The sequence below is a fragment of the Perca flavescens genome, chromosome 7 (assembly GCF_004354835.1).
Source record: "Perca flavescens isolate YP-PL-M2 chromosome 7, PFLA_1.0, whole genome shotgun sequence".
NCBI classification, from domain to species: Eukaryota; Metazoa; Chordata; class Actinopteri; order Perciformes; family Percidae; genus Perca; species Perca flavescens.
Genome location: NC_041337.1, coordinates 27794660 through 27816682, shown reverse-complemented (window position 1 = coordinate 27816682; position 22023 = coordinate 27794660). Strand labels below are relative to the sequence as shown.

General features: G+C 39.3%; 1 protein-coding gene across 2 annotated transcripts in view; it reads left to right on the top strand.

Annotated features, from left to right (window-relative positions):
- Nucleotides 1–21099, top strand: part of mtor (mechanistic target of rapamycin kinase) — a 98519-nt gene extending 77420 nt beyond the window's left edge. Inside the window, exons 37-58 of one of the 2 annotated variants that reach the window (XM_028581977.1) lie at nucleotides 2164–2279; nucleotides 6021–6138; nucleotides 7877–8158; nucleotides 8397–8497; nucleotides 8704–8800; nucleotides 8892–8990; nucleotides 9116–9238; nucleotides 9824–10006; nucleotides 10679–10813; nucleotides 11391–11565; nucleotides 12976–13111; nucleotides 13338–13485; nucleotides 16044–16166; nucleotides 16657–16739; nucleotides 16837–16909; nucleotides 16999–17073; nucleotides 17913–18048; nucleotides 19146–19211; nucleotides 19304–19384; nucleotides 19660–19740; nucleotides 20241–20346; nucleotides 20720–21099. In XM_028581977.1, the coding sequence (XP_028437778.1) occupies nucleotides 2164–2279; nucleotides 6021–6138; nucleotides 7877–8158; nucleotides 8397–8497; nucleotides 8704–8800; nucleotides 8892–8990; nucleotides 9116–9238; nucleotides 9824–10006; nucleotides 10679–10813; nucleotides 11391–11565; nucleotides 12976–13111; nucleotides 13338–13485; nucleotides 16044–16166; nucleotides 16657–16739; nucleotides 16837–16909; nucleotides 16999–17073; nucleotides 17913–18048; nucleotides 19146–19211; nucleotides 19304–19384; nucleotides 19660–19740; nucleotides 20241–20346; nucleotides 20720–20735 (2553 nt within the window). In that variant the 3' untranslated portion in view covers nucleotides 20736–21099. The remainder of the gene's footprint in view (nucleotides 1–2163; nucleotides 2280–6020; nucleotides 6139–7876; nucleotides 8159–8396; nucleotides 8498–8703; nucleotides 8801–8891; nucleotides 8991–9115; nucleotides 9239–9823; nucleotides 10007–10678; nucleotides 10814–11390; nucleotides 11566–12975; nucleotides 13112–13337; nucleotides 13486–16043; nucleotides 16167–16656; nucleotides 16740–16836; nucleotides 16910–16998; nucleotides 17074–17912; nucleotides 18049–19145; nucleotides 19212–19303; nucleotides 19385–19659; nucleotides 19741–20240; nucleotides 20347–20719) is intronic. The other variant, XM_028581978.1, reaches the window with a different exon arrangement.
- Nucleotides 21100–22023: the final 924 nt, after the last annotated feature.

Genomic DNA, 22023 nt, shown 5'->3' with positions numbered 1-22023 from the left:
TCACAGTAAACATGACGCATAAAATTAAACCACCTTTCTTTCCACAATGTAATGAGCACTGGCTGTAATATTAATTGGGAAATTCTTAATATTAAGTGCATTCTTGTATATGTAGGTAGCTAGCCAAAACGTTACCTATTATGTTACTGATGGTTAAGTCAACATTAAGAATTATTTGCTGGGATTTTATTGAGCTTGAAAGCAGCACCTGCCCAACAAAAATCTTAATTGTTAACATATTTATTATGAAGTTGGTTTATTGAAGTTTAAGTCAGAATTATTTTTAATTGGGCTCCTAACAGCAGCTCTGGATTGTAAACTTGTAATATAGGAAAGTGTTGTTATTAGTGAGATTTTTAAGTTTTCTTCTGGGTTGACATATCTGACAGAGTAACAGTATTTAAAAAACTGCAGCTCCTCACAAATATTGAGTTTGGTTGAGTTTGCATTCATTATTTTGAATCTTGTAGTTTTGTAAAATGTTTGTTTAAAGCAGTTGAATAAGAAATTAATATTGGTTAGTTTAAAACAGTCTAAAAGAAATGGTCAATTATAGTGTGATTAAAACTATTTACAGTACTTGATTTACAGTACTTGATTTACAGCTGATATGTGAACACAACCCTATTTGTTTAACAGTAATTTAGTTTTACTGCGAACCGTCACAGGAAGTGCTTTTATTTTGAAGTAGCCTAGACAGAAGCTGTCTGTTGTGTACTCTTGCTAGCCTTCTGAGATGAGCATGAGACGCTAGATGCAAAACATGTCCGTCAAGCTTAAGTTGTTCACTTTCTTGTTTGTAAAACTGCAACATATTGAACAGTAAATGTTCACAGTAAAAGACAAGCGTTTTTGGTCGTTTTTCGAAGCCATTCCGTTACATGTAGGGACTCAGTCTTGTGTAACTTCTGAGAGGTTTAAATCTTCCTGGATAAAAGCCTGAGTCGATCACTAAAACTAACTCAAATATTAATGTTTTTGTTAAGCCTCACTTAATACTACTACTCTTAAATCTTAGTGTTTTGTTCTGAACGATTAGTGCTTTCTGCAGCATACCGCCAAACTTCCAACTACCGGCAGTGGTGACCTAAGATTATACTGTAGGTTTCAAAGTACGTGTCATCAGAGCAGCCTGGGATTGAAGTGCTCTGCCCTGTGCCATTTGTCTACCACACACACACGCCTATTCACATACGGTATATACACCCCTTAACACACATAAACACACCCACATTTATTGCCAGGTGTTGAATAGTGTTTGTGGCTCCAGAGTGCAGATCTCATTAGGGGACTTAGGTAAGCGTGAGCGTAAAGCATTGCTGTTGCTCGAGCCAGCTGCATTGCTCACCAGACAAATCAGAATATATAAACACACATACACACAGCTGGAAAGGACATATCCACTGTTCACTCATCACACTTCCCATTAATGGGGTGCTATTGAGGGAAACTAGTGGGTCATCTATCAGGGATAAGAAGTAAAGCACCTACAAATCAGAGCCTGAGCAGTTTCTGATACAGACAAATTCTTCAGTAATGTTTCTAATTCCTGATATATCATTGTAAAGGGTAAACATACATAATAACCTTTCTAGAACTTAATTAAAAAAAGATCCAAAATGCTGGCCATAGCAAATATGCAATCTGGATCTCGTCTCATGCTCACAGTATATCTGTGGACAACACCCCAAATCTGTGCAAGCTGCATGGCATGTAGTACAGGTTGCCTCTACTTTATTCAGATCAGACATCATGTCACAGTCATTAAGGTTATGTAAGTTCAAGTAATAAAGAACAGTGTAACCATGACAGCAGAGGATGTTTCCCGGTGAGCCACTGGTGAGTCCAGAAACACTGATATGGACAGAAAAGAATGCTCGTTGTTGGGCTTTACTGCATTAAACTGGACAGTCGGCCCTGTAGGAGCCGTAACCGAATGACAACAAACAACATGTAGTTGTGCCACTTCTATCAAGACAGGAAGATAAATATAGTATATTATTTTGCTAGTCAATTTAGCACAATCGGTTCACTGTTTATCACAAATCACTTCCTTGTATTTAATTCAAAGGGGTTTCAGAAAGGACCAAAACAGACAAGCGTATTGCTCTAAATGACACCGAGTCTTTACCTGCCGTTGATATTTGTTTTGTATCTCTCCAGATTGATGCCTTCCAGCACATGCAGCACTTTGTGCAAGGGATGCAGCAGCAAGCCCAACACGCCATCGCAGCCGAGGACCAACAGCATAAACTGGAGCTCCACAAACTGATGGCTAGGTCTGTACTTTTCTGAAAGCACAGTAGCAGCAGCAGCTCACTACCTAATGAGCCTTTTTCACGGAAAACTTTTTCCCATGTCACAGTAGGCAAAGCACAGGTGTAAATAATAAAATTAATGATGGCTGAATTCCATTTAGCTGCTTCAGTTTCAGGGTCCTGGTATTGTGCATGCTGACTCACTGTTAATGCAATTAGTAACACATGTGCTTTTCTTATTTACTATAACAAGTCAAACTTTCTGCTGTAAAAAAGGCCTATGGTAGATATCAAGTGTCTACATACCCAGCGTGCAGACATTTTCATTTTTAATGATGGATGGCAAAATATGAGTAAACATTAAAGTGCAAAACAAATGACAGCTATTATCTGATCTCCATCAAAGGCTTACTTCAAAACTTATTGAAGTACTGTATTCAGTAGACTGGTAGGAAAACTGGTAAGGAAACAGATAATTGTCTCAGTCTGATATCTTGATGCTTTAAGTTTTATATTACTACAAAGTAGTTTTGACATTATTTCTTGATTCCTGATCCGGGCGCGCCAGAGACTGATCAGTACAACCTTGTGGTCAAATACATTTTAACAGAGCCAAGTGACATCTGTAAACTATGTTGCTATAAAGTAAATGTAATTGGAGATCAGTCATGTAGGCTAGGTTCAGAAGTAGCATGTACTGTATGAGTGGAGTAAGTGAATGTAGCCAAATAATGGAGATGCTCTTCTTTGGAGGATAGGTTTCAGTGAACAGTTCTCAGCACCGGCTGCTTTTAGCTGCTAACCTATCATAGACATGTAACCATTGAAAGAAAGGTGATAGTAATTATATTCAGTACAGCAAGCAGTTTGAGTTCCTATTACAAAAGGACATAAGGAGGGGAGCAAAAATCATCAAATAAAATGTTGAAACTTAAATGTAGTAGCTTTACATGTAAAGTCTTCTTATTTTATTACATGTAATAGTATTCAAGCAAAAGATGAATTGGCTTTAACCAGTACAAGTATTAAGATAAATTGAATACACTGCATGCTTTGAAGAAAACTCCAATTGTTTCTCTTCAGATGGATGCACAAATAAGGTTGACTCCATGGCTTTCGTTTCTTGGTACATATCACTAGTGAAGCTTCATAGGGAAAGTCAAATTCATGCAAAGTAATGCCATTGTGTCATTATGCATTTACATGTGGTTCAGTAGTATGTAATCTCAGAAGTACCTCTGTGCCAGCCTCTATACACCCACTCCAGCACAATTGAGAAAACAAAAAGCAAGTTGTAAACACACAGGGTTGTGAACAGTGTGTTCTGCTTGTTTTCCATGAGCATGACCTGATCTGGCATACCACCTTTTTTTTTTACCAGTTCATCGGCGTCTTGAATAGTGGTCTTTTTCAAAGCTGTCCAAATTCTCTGAATGTCTCACCTCTCAATAAAACTATCCCTTTTGGCAGTTTGTCAAACACAGCTACTTATCACAACCCAACCATGGCACAGTGCCTACAGGTATCACAGACCAGGTGTGTCTCTTCCACTCTGCTGCTGGTTTGCACCTACACCTCTTTGACTGGGTGTTGTGATCTTCATCTCTCATCAACAGCCTTGGTACCTTTCCACTATCATCAACTCACCTCCTTGTGGCATAAGATGCAGTGTGAAGTCTGTTTCAAGCAGTTGTCAACACAACACCAGATTTTTGGAAAACGTGACATTTAAATAATGCTGATTTAGGGGATTAGAGAATGGAAAGTTTTGTATTTCCCAAAATAGCTGGGAATGACTTCAAAGTCTTAAAGAAGTTGTTTGCATGCTCTTGTGGGCTCATGGAAATATTTGAGGAGGATGTCTAAAGCTGTTTCATTTAGGTTTGAATGTTGGCTGCTTGCTTGCGCAGGAGAGAGAACCATTACTTTTTCAAATTGACTGCACTGCACTTTGTATCGTGTTGGTCAAACGACTCAAAACAAGCAAGGGGTGCCACCTGGAAGCAGATGGGTATACTCCTATGTACAGTAAATCATACAGTAGTCTCATCTGGCCTTGTGCACAAACACACACCAGTCATGTGCACCCCCCATCTCATAAATCATACATGACAACACACAAGCGTGACAGCAGGCAGAAGGGGCTTTTGCATCTTTCAGACAGTGACTCTGTCTGTCTGAGGAATGCATGTTTGGGGAAAACACCTGTATAATGTCAGTCAGGACGGGTCCTCTCCAGACGTGCTGACACACTTTCGTGAATACAGGTCGGCTGCATGGTACGGGAGCACACCTAGACTGCTCAGTCAGACACACAATCACATGGAGGCCTCCACTCTCTCTCCACAAAGAATCCAGTGTCATTTTACTGCTATTTTACTTAAGATTAATAACCCTGGTTTCTCCTTTCCAAAACAAACAACCACAAAAAACATGTTTCAATGTCCCCAAACACCCCATCCTCCTCCTGCTTCTTCCACAAAAGTTTAACCTGGCAGCTGAACCCAAACTGTACGCTCGCATGGAAAAGCACTCAGAAGAAATTACGTAATCCTGAAAGTCAGTTTATTGGAGCTGTTCTGCAAACGGTATTCAGACTGCTGGTGGATGGGTCGACAATACAGTGCTTGCCAGTTGCTGGCAAGTAGTTGTTTGTACATTATACTGTATGTCTTGGCCCCGCCAAACACAACTAGTTTGACTATTTGCCTGTAAGCATCTGTGTTTGTGAGGGTGATGGATTGGTCCTCCACATGGATGCCACAGAACTCAATATTGAGTTAAATTAAAGGAAAAGTGGATTGGATAATTGAAAATCTCCAGATGGGATCTGAGAACCTTAGAGCACATAAATGCACTGCTGCTATCAGTAGTGATACTTTTGATGAATGCCTGCGTGATATCCAAGTCTTGTATCATTATCTAAATCCTTTGTAATGGACTGCCCTTGGGATGTACTGAATGTCACTGCATACTCATAAGCAATAACAACATAGGCATGGTTGTAGAGCTGGGCAATATATCGATATAATATCGATATTGTGATATGAGACTAGATATCGTCTTAGATTTTGGATATCGTAATATGGCATAAGTGTTATCTTCCTGGTTTTAAAGGCTGCATTACAGTAAAGTGATGTTATTTCCTGAACTTACCAGACTGTTGTAACTGTTGTATTATTTGCCTTTACCATTTAGTCATTATATCCACATTACTGATGATTATTTATCAAAAATCTCATTGTGTAAATATTTTGTGAAAGCACCAACAGTCAACACTACAATATCGTTGCGATATCGAGGTATTTGGTCAAAAATTTTGTGATATTTGATTTTGTGCGTATCGCCCAGCCCTACATGGTTGTAAACTCATGGTAATGTTTCTTTGTGACTTGTGCCTTTTTTCCTCTTTGCTAATGTTGTCATGTAGTCATTGAATAAGTTACTGCAGAGCTTCTATTTACAACTTTGCCCTCTGACCTCGGTAACTCTTATGGTCTCAAAATTGTTTTTCTTTTTCTTGTTATTGGCAGAAAATGTCAGTGTTTTTATTATTTACAGAATACATTTCAAGTGCTTGTAATTGGAGCTTCATTGATTGGGTACTACTTCATTGTTAGGGTGCAGTTTTACACATGTTGGTTGGAGACTAATAAGTCAAATAGCATATGCTACACCAGGTTGGGCAAGTAGAAATGTTAAATAATATTTTGGTGGGATGAAAAGCGGGCATTTAAATGATCATTTTTCCTTTTTATGTAGATGTTTCTTGAAGCTGGGAGAGTGGCAGCTCAGTCTGCAGGGCATCAACGAGAGCACCATCCCCAAGGTTCTGCAGTATTACAACCACTCCACTGAGCATGACCGCAACTGGTACAAGGTCAGTATCTCCCTTTTAACTCTAACCTTTCCCTTTTGACTCTCTGCCCGCAGTTAAATCCCAGCTTTGTCGGCAGGAGGTTGCCATGACGCTGATGTGTCACCAGGAAAACTTTAGAACCCATTTATTGCCCTTGTACCAAACATGTCATAACATTGTTTTGTTTTAGTTTTTTGTCTGTGCACGGCTCATTTATTTTGCTCATCAGATTGTTATATGTGCCTCTTCTGATTTTTCATTTCATTTATTTATTTATTTGACCGGGACAATGCAAACCGACATAGTGTCAAAACAAAGCTTGTCACTGAAGTGCTGCATAAAAAGTTTATAGCAGATGCTAATTTTCAACTCCAGTCCCTGGTTGGGCTTTTATACACAATAAAATTTACATACTTAACTATCTCAATTCAAAATAAACATAATAAATAAACAACTTCAGTCCTAATACAAATAATATGAACATGATATAAAAACATGCATATCATATACAATTCTTACCTACTTACAATATGCATTAGACAGGGTTTCTGTGGGGTCTAAAAAAGTCTAAAATTTAAAAATCAACATTTTAGGCCTTAAAAAGTCTTAAAGTGCTCATATTGTGCTTTTTGGCTTTTGCCCTTTCCTTTTATTGTGTTATATATCTTTTTGTGCACATTATAGGTTTACAAAGTGAAAAAGCCCAAAGTCCCCCCCCAAAGGCAGTTACCATCTCCAACAGAAAACACTGTTCACCAACTGCTCCAAACAGCTCTACTGTAGTCCAGCCTTTACTTCCGTGACGAACGTGCGTCACTTTGTAACACATGTTATAATGCTCACCTAGCTGCTAGCATGGCACGCCCTCATACTCTGCAACTGACTAACTAGCAGTACTTACTGCGCATGTGCGACTCAAAACAAAGATGGAACAGAAGTGTGATGCCTCACTCTGTAGCTAAAACGGAGAGCTCAACACACAGGGTGAAAAGAGGAGCTGCAGCAATGTGTAGTACAACAAATATATGGTGTTTTCTGAAAATTAAACCACATAAACCAATTCTGGTACAACCTCTAAATATAATTATGAACCTCAAAATGAGCATAATATTAGCACTTTAAATTTGCTGAAGTATTGTGTTCTAGGTCTTAAATAATTTTTTAACATGTCGTAGGTTTTTAATTCTGTGGTGTTGTAGTTCTTTCTGTCGCTAACCAAATATAATTTGCTGTATTACGACTACAAATGAGACCAACATGCAACTTATTTTGCAGCCAATCTAGACACCAGTCCTATGTATAATGCCAATGAGGAAATCGGGGAATTGTTTCAGACTATGTTTCCGGACTCCGGATTTTTTTTTAATGTTGTGATATACCGTAGGTCTTAAATTTCATTCATATTGGTCTTAAAAGGGTCTTTAAAAGTCTTAACTTTGACTTGGTGAAACCTGTAGAAACCCTGATTAGAGATATGAGGTGATGGAAGAGCTGAGAACAACTCTGCCTTTTCTTGTCCGTGCCTGTGCTGCAGGCTACAAAGATGTCACCATATCCACATACCCCTCTCCCCATCCATCCTCACCAACAGCAACTCTTTGGATCAGTTGAATGTTTGGATGAGAATAATTACAGCCCCCCGGGAGATATCGCTCCCTCAGTAAACTGGAATATTTCATCATGAACAAACGTGCAAGTCATTTCCAGTTGCCTTTTCTTAGAAATCCACTTTCACTCAATTTGTACCATCTTTCTGCAGGCCTGGCATGCCTGGGCGGTAATGAACTTTGAGGCAGTGCTGCACTACAAACACCAGAACCAAGGACGCGACGAGAAGAAGAAGCTGCGACACGCTAGTGGTGCCAGTGCTAATAGCGAAGCCAGCAACAGCGACAGCGAGGTCGACAGCACTGACCACAGTCCTGTGCCCTCACCCGGCCAGAAAAAGGTCAATGAGGTGAGAGTCACAGAGAATGAAGCCCTCTACACACCCATCCTCATCGGCCATTCAGTGTTCTCCTCTTCTCCCAGTCCAACCAAGGTAGAAACAATTACTCAGACAGCATCATTTTAAAGATACAACAACAAAAATACACTGCAAAAATTCTATCAACATTTTTGCATAATGCTTACTGTAATGATAGAAAAATGACATTGACTGTCCAGACCTTGCCATCCCCATGTACAGTCAACACCAACAGTGCAGTCTGTTCTCCAAAATAGCTTTTTATTTATTTTTTTGCATCAAAAAGCATCTGCCGTGTGCTGTCCCTCCACAGGACCTCTCAAAGACGTTGCTCCTCTACACAGTTCCTGCTGTTCAAGGTTTCTTCCGCTCCATTTCCCTGTCCAGAGGCAATAACCTGCAGGACACACTAAGGTGAGTTAAATGACTGTTGCTTGCCCAACACACACTGGGCAAGCAGTCCAAACAAACAAACAGTACCCATATTCATGGACACCCAGCAGATGTCTTGTGTGGGGATAGGAGGACCTCTAGTGGTTGATTGTGATGTCATTATCCTTAATAATCAGGCAAGAAAAGATTCAGATTGAATTTAGTCTTTTATTGTTTGTATTGTTCAGGGTTCTGACTCTGTGGTTTGACTACGGTCATTGGCCTGAGGTGAACGAAGCCCTGGTGGAGGGTATCAAGACCATTCAAATAGACACCTGGCTCCAGGTTAAAACACACACACACACACACACAATATTTTATTTTTCACCGGTTACTGAGTTTTTATTTCGTTATCATTATCGTTCTGCCTGTGCAGGTGATCCCTCAGCTCATAGCTCGAATTGACACTCCTCGAGCCCTGGTGGGTCGCCTCATCCACCAGCTGCTGACAGACATCGGACGGTATCATCCCCAAGTAAGTCTGCTCACACTACTCACTACTGCTGATGTTGTTTCACAACAGAACCAAGAACTCATTTCCTATGGTAACTTAAAGAAGTACTGTCAAAAATTGTTGGATTGTTCTGTGTTCCCCTCCAGGCTTTGATCTACCCGCTGACTGTGGCCTCCAAGTCCACCACAACAGCCCGCCATAATGCTGCTAACAAGATCCTGAAGAACATGTGTGAACACTGCAACACTCTGGTTCAGCAGGCCATCATGGTACAGAGATTTAATTGTTTCTATTTATCATCCTTAAATTTAAAAAGGTTTGTTCTTGTGGGTAAAATTGGAACTTCTGTTTGTCTGTTGTTTGTAACTGTAGATCAATTAACCAAGAATGTTTTTTGTTTTTTTAACCTATCCTGACATGAATTATTAGAACAAGAGCTCCTCTTCCTTGTCACCTTATTTTTCTCCCGCATTCAAGTTTAGTCTTTGGTCTAATTTAAAAAAAGAAAGTTGCGGTAGAAATGTCTGTCAATCTGAATCATTGCCACTACTGTATACGGTACTGTAAAAATGCTCTGAAAAGAATAAATTAAGTCCTATCGCTGCTGCAATGCAGGTATTTGTGCTTTCTGGGTTGCACTGATGTGTTGTCTGAGGGATCAGAGACTTAAACTAGTTTTTCTCCTTATCTCTTTATAAATGTCATATTTGTCATCTAGAAAGCTTAAAGTAATCTAAAATGTAGATACTGTATTAGCCATGAAGACCAGATGCCTGATATCTTATACCTCTGAGGTTTAAGGGGCAGTATCAGAAAACAGTCTGACCTTTTCATCTTTGTTTTTCTTCATCCAGGTGAGTGAAGAGCTTATCCGAGTGGCCATCTTGTGGCACGAGATGTGGCACGAGGGCCTTGAAGAGGCGTCACGTCTTTACTTTGGTGAGCGCAATGTCAAGGGCATGTTTGCTGTGCTGGAGCCTCTACATGCCATGATGGAGAGGGGACCACAGACCCTCAAAGAGACCTCTTTTAACCAGGTGCGTGCCATCCCATATTGGGGTTGACTTTAGTCTTGTTTTGTGCAACACCACATACTAAAGCATCTTCATGTCTTCTGTTCAGCATAGATTAAAAGTTGCACGGCAGCCTTGTTATGTGCAAAAATTAAACCACAAATTAAGCTGTGGTTTTTTTTAATCTGTTGTTGTGGCATTCAGTGGAAACTTGAATACAAATTCACTAAAGGAACATTTACTTCCTGAGAGGTGGAAAAAATAATGGGCTTTATATATGTACTTGAATTACATCCGTTATTAGATATTTTTCTGTTGATTAGTGTAAAAAAAAAGCGTCATTAAATCAAATCTGTTAAACAATGGGTTCATATTTTTGTAGGCATTGTAAAATTAACTCTGTATATTTAATCACCACAAATTAAGTGTGAGTTTGTACACAGGACTACTGACTTCACAGCCATAAGTCATGCCAGTGACCCAAGCTCTCTGTTCAGTTTCCACTCAGGCTGCCGATGCAGATGTGCACTATTAAAAACAAAATACTTACTGAAATCCTGGATTAATCAAGTTGGAACAGTGATGTTTATTGCCTTAACATTCAGTTTTATAGTCCTGCTGTGGCAAACCATATTCATTTAATTGAATGAGTCATTGGACAGGGACAGAGTGTGTTTGTCTTACTCCATTCTACAGGCTTACGGCAGGGACTTGATGGAGGCTCAGGACTGGTGCAGGAAGTACATGCGCTCCGGAAACGTGAAAGACCTGACGCAGGCCTGGGACCTCTACTACCATGTATTTAGACGTATCTCCAAACAGCTGCCACAGGTGAGTGAAACTATAGGGTCACTGCACTGAATCTGTTGTACTAGTTTTGTATAAACCTCATTCTGCGATTACTGTATGTACATGGACGTAATACTTGTAAGGCTCCTGGGGAAATTAGAGCTGACATCCTACTAGTTCTGCATTCCTATGTCCATTCCAATCTCTTATCTGATGTGATGAGTAAGCAGCATGAAATACATACAGCAACATAATAACATACTGGGAGCATTTTATTCCTCCTCTGGGCATTAACATAGAAATAAACACTCTCCATAATGCATCCAAACAGCAGACCTAGAGCAGGTTGAGGCTGTAATAAGGCTACCATACATCAACATTCAGAATTTGCCGTTAATGCTGTTTAAATCACTGATGGATGAATGCAAACCAGCAGAGAATTCATTTATGATAGACACACAGAGTGATTTATTAAACAACTTTAAACAACCAATGTCTGTAACATAAAGCACTGTTGACAGGAGCTTTTTTGCCAGTGCAGTTTTTTTATTTAATTTTCTTTTACACATCAGACTTACAAACTAATTGCCTCTTCTCACCTCATCAACTTTCCATGCAGCTGACCTCCCTGGAGCTACAATATGTGTCTCCAAAGCTGCTGATGTGCCGGGACCTGGAACTGGCAGTACCAGGAACTTATGACCCCAACCAGCCTATCATCCGCATCCAGTCCATCGCCGCCTCCCTGCAGGTCATCACCTCCAAGCAGCGCCCACGCAAACTCACCATTATGGGTAAGATTAGGAGAAAATTGCACAGGCCTTGTGGCACTGAACCCATTATATTAGGAAAATAGATTAAACAATATCTGAGGAGTCAGAGTTGTATGCTTTCAGCAGGCGTGGGCCATCGCATTAGTTTTACCCAAAACACCAACAGCTCCAAGGCCACTATTCATTTTGAATTCATCAGTCATGGCAAAGTCTTGTGTTAAATTAACTTAATACCGTAATGAATTCCACCACACACAAAAAACTACTTTTTAAAAAAACTCAATAGCCGGGGAGCTCACGTCATGAGTCATGTATTTCTTTTCTGATTCTATCCCGAGAGAAATTGTGCATTTGTCAGGAAACCTCTTCCAACACCATTCCATTGGCATTAATTTGAATACAGAAATAAATAATTCTGACATTTTATCCCCTACTTGGCTTTTTGATGTAAAATACAAGACTGAAGTGTTTCTACAATGGTACAGCACTGTAAAGTCACCTTGTCTTGAAGCCAAATCCTCAGATTATCAATCACAAATGGTTCACTCTACTTCACTCTTTTCCACTGCACAATGTGATACTTTGTTCTGATGTATCCCATCAGCGTTACACAACGTACTCTGTAAAAGATTACAGCCAATAAATCAACTGACCTCTGGAGCAAGACTTTAGATTAAGACCTGTCACCCACTGCAGGCTGCTTAGATTTACTGTCAGCGCTCTGTCCCCCTAGTGACACACAATACATTGCTTACTGGGATTGTCATTAGGAGCAGACTGAGGACAAAACAGAGAGACTGTCTTACTCGTTCCAATGGAAGAATCAGTTAACTCCATTATAGGTAGTATGCTAATTACAGTGAAATCAGTGTAATGTGGACTGTTGAGAATACTGAGGACAGTATAAGATAGTGGAATAATTAGATAAGTGACATCATCTGTACTTCAGATGAGTTAAATACATTTTCCTCACTGTCATGCTGAAAACTTCATTCTGCATAAGAGTTGACGTCACAGTTCATCCAGGTCATAGATACATATTTTCCAGTTGCCGCAGTCAACAGAACTGCATGTGAACTTCACAAGGTAATTTATAAAGCCATGTTTGTTCTGTGGGGTTCTTTTCCATGGCAGAGTCATTATAACACAGCCCCTCATATCTGTCTCTTTGGAGTGCCATTCCAAACCGAGGTTGACCATTAAGTGAGGGATTATTGGGACCAAGTTTACTATAAAAGTGATTTAATGTGGGTTCATATGAAATCACTTATTGCCTGCTCAAACTTCCGAGACATTGCTTCAGGCGAAGGTAATGGAGATGCAGCTGCATAGCAGCAGGCGAGCACCCTGCCAATAGTGCCAAATCCAACCATATAATGTTTCTTATGCAATGCCTCAGCAGTGTTTGTTTGTCTGTGGCGCCCTCTGCAGGCAGCAATGGCCACGAGTTCATGTTCCTGTTGAAGGGCCATGAGGACCTGAGGCAGGATGAGAGAGTCATGCAGCTGTTTGGTCTGGTCAACACACTTCTGGCCAACGACCCTGCGTCCTTACGCAAGAACCTCAGGTAGATACAGTCATGTTTACCCACACAAGAGCATCTCACACACACACACACACACACACACACACACACACACACAGTCTGAGGTATGGTACATTTCACACGTCTTGAGTACACACACTTGCATAATCTCACAGTTGTGGACATGACGTTAAAAAAAAAAAAGTATTGAAACCTCGACAATGAATGTTTGTTTGTGATTGTTATTGCTGTATGTTGCATTCACCAGCATTCAGCGCTACGCAGTGATCCCCCTATCCACCAACTCAGGCCTGATTGGCTGGGTGCCCCACTGTGACACCCTACATGCCCTCATCAGAGACTACAGAGAGAAGAAAAAGATTTTGCTCAACATTGAACACCGCATCATGCTCAGGGTGAGGAACCACTAACATCAAACATTAGGTTTCTCCTTTCTGCCTTTTAATAACAGTACATTCCCAGGACGGATTTGAATTAAGCTATGTTATTAAATACAAATGTGTGTGTAAATGAGCATATGCCCTTGCCTGTTATTCACTGTTTTGTGCCAACAGGTGTTTAATTCATGAAATGTATGTCAATTTGTTATTTTCATATAAAGCATCCGCACTAAATACTAAATAGATTCTTCAAAGCTGAGGAAGCATCTGTTTTCATTACTCTTTAATGATGCCACATTCACAGGTGCTTAATTGTCATGAATTAACTAGATATCTCTGTCTCAGAAATGCTCAATTAAGCAATAGAGAGCACACACATACATAATCTTTCTCACTAAAATGTCACTACAGGAAATGAAAGTGCATCGGATCACATCTTTTTTTTATTTTTGTTGTAAAAGGCCTGTTTTGTTTTTAACAATGTTTTTATTGAATTTTTAGTAGTACAATTATTAACTAGGCATAGATAAGAAACAAAAACACAAATAGGAGCAGAGACTTCAACAATAAGAGGCATAAATCAAAACAACAAGAAATGAGATATGTCTCCACAAATATTTCTTGCAATTTTACTAGAGTAGGTTTTTCTAAGTGCTGAGAAAAATATTTGAAAATCAAGGTAAACTTTATTTAAGTAAACTTTATTATTCCAAAATAGGGAATGAGTGCTTACTGTTTCTCTATTTAATGCAGTGAATAGGATATTTACCTGTAAGAATCATCCTAAATTATTTTGAAATGGGTTTCTTAAACCTTTGGGGAAATCGATTGCCTTGGATGACATATGGCAGAGACAGAGCAGGTTAAGACCCTGACATTCGCTGTGCGAAATGCTTACAGAGAATGGTTTGATTGAAAACTGTACACTGAAGAAGAAACATCAAGGCTACGGGAGAAAGGCTGAGGGCTGAAGTTCAAGTGCCATTGGTCCAAAATAGGATGATGACATCTTGTCCAACTGTGAAATGATTTACTTGTCAACAGGATGACTGAGTGTGACCAGACAAGCAGGAAATGTCACTCACTCTTAGCCCCTCTGTCAGTTGCTGTAATCACAGAATAAAATAACAGGGATTGAATTAATTGATCAGTGTTCTGTGGAGTTGGCACATTCACTAAAAAATCGCTAAATTCACTCAGATGTGAGAACAAATTAGCCATGTACACACATTTTGCTGGCATGTTTTAAATAAGATGAATTTGATTTTCAATTGACTAATAGCGTTAAATGATACGTTGCATTCAGTTTAAGCATTCCAAACGGCAAGATATTAAGCTGACCAGTCAATCAGCCAGGCCATTAATCAGTTTTAGATAAAACATGAAGAAGATAGGAGAGGGAGACAGTGTTAGATTGTAGTTTTTTGGCGTTTCACTGTGTTTCTTTCTAAACCCAAAAACTTGACCGATCATTTAAACGTAAAGTGTTGTTACTTCCGCCAATATATCCATCACTTGAATTAATTTCATTTTACTGTAGTAGGTATCAACGCAGTAAACATTCAGTATGAAGAGTCTGTCAACATAATTGATCTTAAATTCGCAAAATAATATACTAACCTTCCAAAAGCACATCAGGTTAAAAATATGAATCATTATCATTTTAATACATTCCATAAGATCTTCCATTCACTTTGAGGAGTCTTTAAATGTTGCTGTTTTCAGTGCTCTCTGGCAGCCTCATATTTATGCACCATAAAGTTGTTTGACTTTTCATTTGAAATGCAAAATCCAGTATCATTCACTTGTAACTGGCATTAATGATTCTTGAATTTAACTTGTCTAAACTCACAGCATGATATACAATAGTGCTCATAAATTTATGAACCCATTAAAATCATCTTTTGGATATTTATCTTAATTAAGAAAATTAGGAAAAATGTTTAAGGACACCAATTTCCTTTGTGAATGAATAATGTTCTTCCTTAAAATACAGGGGGCATAAGTACACTAGAGGCAGGCAGAGTTTTATTTTTAAAGGCCAGTTATTTCATGGATCCAGGATACTATGCATCCTGATAAAGTTCCCTTGGCCTTTGGAATTAAAATAGCCCCACATCATCACATGCCCTTCACCATACCTCGAGATTGGCATGGTTTTATTTTCAGTTAGCTAATGGTTTGATTTACATTGAGAGATGATTTTATGCAAAGTACCCCATGCCAGTTTCTAGGTATGGTGAAGGGTATGTGATGATGTGGAAAATAAAAATCTGCCTGCCTCTATGGGATTTTAACATAGGGGTGTGTATACTTATGCCCCCTGTATTTTAAGGAAGAAAATGTATTTATTTACGATACATTATTCATTCATAAAGAAAATTGGTGTCCTTAAAGGTTGGATTTTTCCTCTTTTTTTTTTTTTTTTTTTTTTTTTTTAAGGCATTAAAATGTTTTTTGTTTTTTTTATTCCTCTTTTTAGTCAACTTTAGCATGGGTTCATAAACTTCTGAGCACCACTGTATTTATCTACATTTGAAGTGTGCTTTTGTAATGGGCTTTGTGTATTTCAGATGGCCCCAGACTACGACCACCTGACGCTGATGGAGAAGGTGGAGGTGTTTGAACACGCCGTCAACAACACGGCTGGAGACGACCTGGCCAAGCTCTTGTGGCTGAAGAGCCCCAGCTCTGAGGTGAGAAACTCTGCCTCTTTACTCTGTCAGCACAGTGGACAGTGATTGAACGTACTTGATCTTTTCAGCATCCATCCTCACATTTCAGTGCTTCTGGTGTAAAATGTCAAGAGTGTTCAGTGATAGAAAAGATAACATACAGATCCATGAATTGACATTTTTCCAAGAGGCAAGACTGGCAGAGGAAACATAGTGAGTATCTAGTCTCTCACTTTTCTAATTATTGAGGTAAATACAGTAGTATTTAAATAAAACTGTTGTTTTCCCTGAAGAATCCTTTTTCTGGGTTGTGTGTCCTACTTTCAAACCACTGACTTAGCAGGACTTAACAAACCTTCAAATTGAAACCATTTTTAGGAACATTAGTACCTTGTGTTCCTGATGTTCTGCATGTTCAAGTGTCTGGAAATTTGTATCAAGCTGCCCGCCAGAGATTTCTGTGCCATTTACTAGAAGAGCTCTCATAATGCAGATGTTGTCTCTCCTCCAGGTGTGGTTCGACAGGAGGACCAATTACACACGCTCCCTGGCTGTGATGTCCATGGTGGGATACATCCTCGGACTGGGTGACAGGTGAGTTTCTCAGCCAAAAGGTTGAAGTCTTTCATTGTTTCCAACGCATTGTTAGAAGAATAATAATAATGACAGTTATCCTGTTTCTATTCTCCAGGCATCCATCCAACTTGATGTTAGATCGGTTAAGCGGCAAGATCCTCCACATTGACTTTGGAGACTGTTTTGAGGTAAGAGGAGATTTTCTTTCAAAATGTTATCTGCAGATTTTTTTTCTTCTCATTTATCCGAGACTGACCCTTATTACAACATACAACAGGTTGCCATGACCAGAGAGAAGTTCCCTGAAAAGATCCCATTCAGACTGACGAGGATGCTGACCAACGCTATGGAGGTATGCATCTCTGCGGCATCTTATGCTGTCATAAACACACTAAACACAACAGTGTGTTAGTATTACTGCGTGTAGGATAGCTTAAAGCAACCACAGGAGTGTTTGCTTCTAGCCTGGCTGACACGAGACCCTTCTCAGTTGTAACTGAGAGTGGGATTGGTGCCTCGATTTGGAAAAATTCGGAATGGGCTTGAATCGGCTCTTGGCCAGACAGACTTGCAGAGCAAATCTCAAATTTGCCGGAAGTTCGTCAGGGTTTTCCCAGGCTAGTTCGCTTCACCATGGAAAGTCAAAAACTCTCTTTTTAATGAGTTTTTATTTTTTCTAAGTGTTAAAGTCCCCCACATTAAAGTTATAAATACTCCTACCCATACTTCTGGAACTAAACTGAATCCTGTCTGAGGTTTTCCTCCTGTGTCTTCTGTATTTTAGTCAGAATAATAATTAATCTTTTTTGAATGTGCAGCATTTTATCAGAAGTCATGGCTCACTGTGCCTTGTATTTAATGAGCAAACGAGAAAAAGCATTACACATCAAAGCATTAAGAAATAAAATTCTATATTTTAAGAGGTTTAAGTTGTATCACATCTTAAATAACTTTAAAGGTTTTTTAAGTTAAAAATATGTTTTAAAAAGGGGTTTAAAGCCAAATTCAAGAATCTAAATATAAACAAAAAGGTTGCACCTCTACAAAACCTCAAAACACCAGATTGGATCCTGCTCTTAACTACCAAAATGTTGTACCTATCTTTAATGTACAAACACAAGACCGAAACCTAATCTGATGTTATGAAAGTTTTTTTTTCTTCAGTAACATTTCTATCTGATTGTGTGGCAGGTGACGGGCTTGGACGGTAACTACCGGATCACCTGCCACACAGTGATGGAGGTGCTGAGGGAGCACCGGGACAGTGTCATGGCTGTGCTGGAGGCCTTCGTCTACGACCCGCTGCTCAACTGGAGGCTCATGGACAGTAAGAGATCATCAGCATGGTCAAAACTTCAGTAAAGGAACACGCACAACAGACAAATCACATGTGGCAGACTGAAATAACCACGACAGCATCACATGACAATAACAATAACAAACAGAATGTGAAAAAGATCAGCCCAGAAAAATACATTTTGTGACAGCGCAAATTACTCTGCTTACAGTAGAAACTCCTTTTTGAAGTGGTTGAGAGTCTGGAGCATTGCACGTTATCAGATGGGGCTAAAAAGCTAAAGTGCTTTCCCACTAGTAAAATGGAAATCTATTTGGCTCGTATTTGGGAGAGATATTGACCAAATACTTCAAGAAGTGGTTTAGACATCTAAAGGTCGTTGGTTAATTCAAGTGAATGAATATCTCTGGCACTCTCAACGAATACTGTCAAGGTTGCCTTAACGGTCCCATGACATGGTGCTCTTTGGATGCTTTTATATAGACCTTAGTGGTCCCCTAATATTGTATCTGAAGTCTCTTTCCCAAAATTCAGCCTTGGTGCAGAATTACAGCCACTAAAACCAGTCCCACAATGAGCTTTCCTTAGTATGTGCCATTTCTGTGTCTGTTACTATGGTGTGGCCGATTTGCCAATCAAAATCAGTGGACTATAACCAAAATATGGGAAGTCTTAAAATAATAACTATTGTTATTTAAATATAAACGAAAACTGCTTTTTTGGCTCCTACAAACAGCTTATTGTAAATGAGTCAGTGCTTTCAGTTTAATACAGCTTTTGATCAATAATCGTTAAATCATTATAAAATTGGTTTGAAAAATTATTTAAAAAATACTTAATTTAACTATTTATGGTTTCTGACTTACTCCCAGAGTCGTGAGAGGATGCATTAGTGGGCCCATTTTCAGATTTCTCTTAATTTATTTCTACAATTCAACCAGATCTGGTTTACAGTGACTATCAGAGCCTTAACTACTTGTAAAGGTTAGAAAAGAGCTTCATTCTTCATTTATAAAGGTCAGAACAATGCTGCTGCTTTCTGTTTGATGGATAAAAAATAGAATATAGTACAGTAATTGTCATGTTGAGGGATAAAAAATGACTCCCCTTTTCTGTTTCACCCACAGCAAACACCAAAGGCAACAAGCGCTCCCGCACCAGGACCGACTCGTACACTGCTGGACAGTCAGTGGGTGAGTCTACAGTACAAACTGTAGCCATACTTTCTACCTAATAATGTAAGACTGTGTTTGAACCTGTAACTGTGTGACGGTGTCCTTTGCAGAGGCTCTTGAGGGAATAGACCTGGGAGAGACCACACACAAGAAACCAGGGACCACAGTTCCTGAATCCATCCACTCCTTCAGTGAGTTGCCAGCTCATTCTGTCATCCATGGATTAAGTGTTGAAGCCTTTTGTTTTTTTTCTCCGCTTGTTTTACTTCAACAATACTAAGTTCTCTGGCTGTCATAAGTGATTGGTGCAACTGCTGTGCTATTGTAAGGCAGCACTTAAGTTCACTTTGATTTGAACTGCAAAGAAGCTTGTTGTAGAGCACTTGTATTTACTTTTTCTTTAGTTGTTAGTAGTTGATGCCACCGTGTTTTTGTGTGTGGTTTTTTTGTGTGTGTTTTTTTGTAGTTGGAGACGGTTTGGTACAACCTGAGGCACTCAACAAGAAAGCCATTCAGATTATCAACAGAGTAAGAGACAAACTTACAGGTAAGTTCTGCAGCACTCAACAAGCGCTGCCAAGGTAAATATAGTTGTACAAAAAGCAGCTATTTGTCCTTTTTATTATATCTTTCCGCACAATCTTCTGCAGGAAATACAGATATCTTTGTAGCATTGTTAAAATTCCTCAGGTCGAATGTAAATCAAAAAATGTAGATCGTAAATTACCATGCAAACAAAGGTGAAATTCTTTATTGTGAAATAAGTATGTGGTAAAATATTTATTCACTCAAAAATTGCAATGTTTTAGTGCAGAAATCCTGTTCAGAAAAATGTCCAATTATCAGAAGTTTGACTCATACTACCTTCTTCAATCATGTTATTATACTGTAGGCTAACCCATCTTTTTCTGTAGCCAGGTCTTGGTCAATCCTAAAAATACCTCGGTGTCACTGATTAAAGTTCTTGAAACGGAAGGGATTCAAGCCTGACCAGATTGAATTTTCTGGTAAAGGTCTAGTATTTTGATGAGAGTTTGTTCCCTGCAGGTCGAGACTTTTCTCATGATGAGACACTGGATGTGGCAACACAAGTGGAGCTCCTCATCAAGCAGGCCACTTCACATGAAAACCTGTGCCAGTGCTACATTGGATGGTCAGTACTGCTGCTTGAGCTTGCTGTTGTTTTTTTTTCCAGACAGTTGTTTGTGTCTGGTATTTTCTGCCTTCAAATTTAATTAGACCAGTGATGTAGGGCAGCAGAAATCCACCTAAAAACAGTTTAAGCTGACCTTAAATATGGTGATGTAAGTTGATTGCATACATCCAAGAAGTACTATCAAGCCAGTGTATTTGGCTTTTGTTTATATGATGCTTGTTTATGATAACCCCATTCGCAGATCATGCTGTAATCTTCCTACATTTTTGAGTGTATTACTACATCAATGGTGTACAGTAGATGAAGTAGAATGAGACAGGCATCGAGGCTTTGCTTGACTTAAGTGAGTCGTTACTTTTTCTTTCTTCAGGTGTCCATTTTGGTGAAGAATCGTCTCCGGCAGACAAAGTTACACTTGACATTTTTTCTCACTGGTAACCCAAGAAGAAGCACTCAAATACATGGATATCCACTGAAATATGTACTTAAGACAGTGCAGAGCCTTTGTGAAAGATATTCTTTTTGTTATTGTAATGATCCGATTTTCCAGTGGCATGTTTTAAGTTTATTAGAGAGTATCTTAAGAGCTCAGTTTTTACCTGATGATTATAATTTAACTTCCAATGACTTCCCTGGCTTTTACCCATACCACCATAATCACTTGCTAAAAGCTTTCTACGGAGGCCATATTGTAATTATGACATTTCTTACTTCACACACACTGTATTAAAAACCCACTAGTCTCTTGTATCATTGTGTATTAATGTGACACATTTCAATAACATAGTATGCCTTTAACTAACTTAAACATTATTTAAAGTTTATTAATGACAAAATAGAAGTCACATTTGATTTGAGAGGTTCATAATGTGCTAGCCTGGCTGACACCAGACCCTTCTCTGTTGTAACTGAGAGTGGGTCTGGGAAAGGTTCATTGACAATTCATTTCCAAAGGGGCGTCACCAACAGACGGCGCTCAAATGCCTCTGGGCGCGTTGGATAGTCTTTCAACCAATCAGGACCAACGATCCGGGTGACGCTGCGCTTCGGTAGCCGTCATGTTGAATGTAAACAAAAAGCTACTTGCCGTCGCCGCGCTATCGTCGCCGCGTAAAGCCTGCCTCAACGGTTGTGATTGGTGTAAAGCCTGCCTCAGCGGTTGTGATTGGTGCCTCGATTTTGGGGACATTGGAAATGGGTTTGAATGGGCTCTTCGCCAGACTGACTTGCAGAGCAAATCTCAAATTTGCCAGAAGTTCGTCAGGGTTTACCCAGGCTAATAATGTACTGTATGGGCATTTGTGTGCCATTAAACCTTGTACAGATACCACTGTGACTACACTGTGTTCATTTGACAGGACACACCTATTTTAGTTACATTAGACACATACTAGACATTTTCATTTTTTGCCCGTCTTCTCCATTAAAAAACAAGGTGTAATGCTCCCTATGTTTTTCTTTGAGTGCCCACAGAGGGCACTCTGACTCCTAATATGATCCTTTTCCATCTTTTCAGGAAATACTTTAAGAAAGGATGCACTCATCAGGCCAGAGATGATGAGATCTAAAAAAAAAAAAAAAGAAATAATCTGGATTTTCGATTCAAATGCAGTCCCTGACAGAAAGAAAACAGAATCAGATGTAGCAAATTGCAGAGGCAGCAGTGGAGACAAC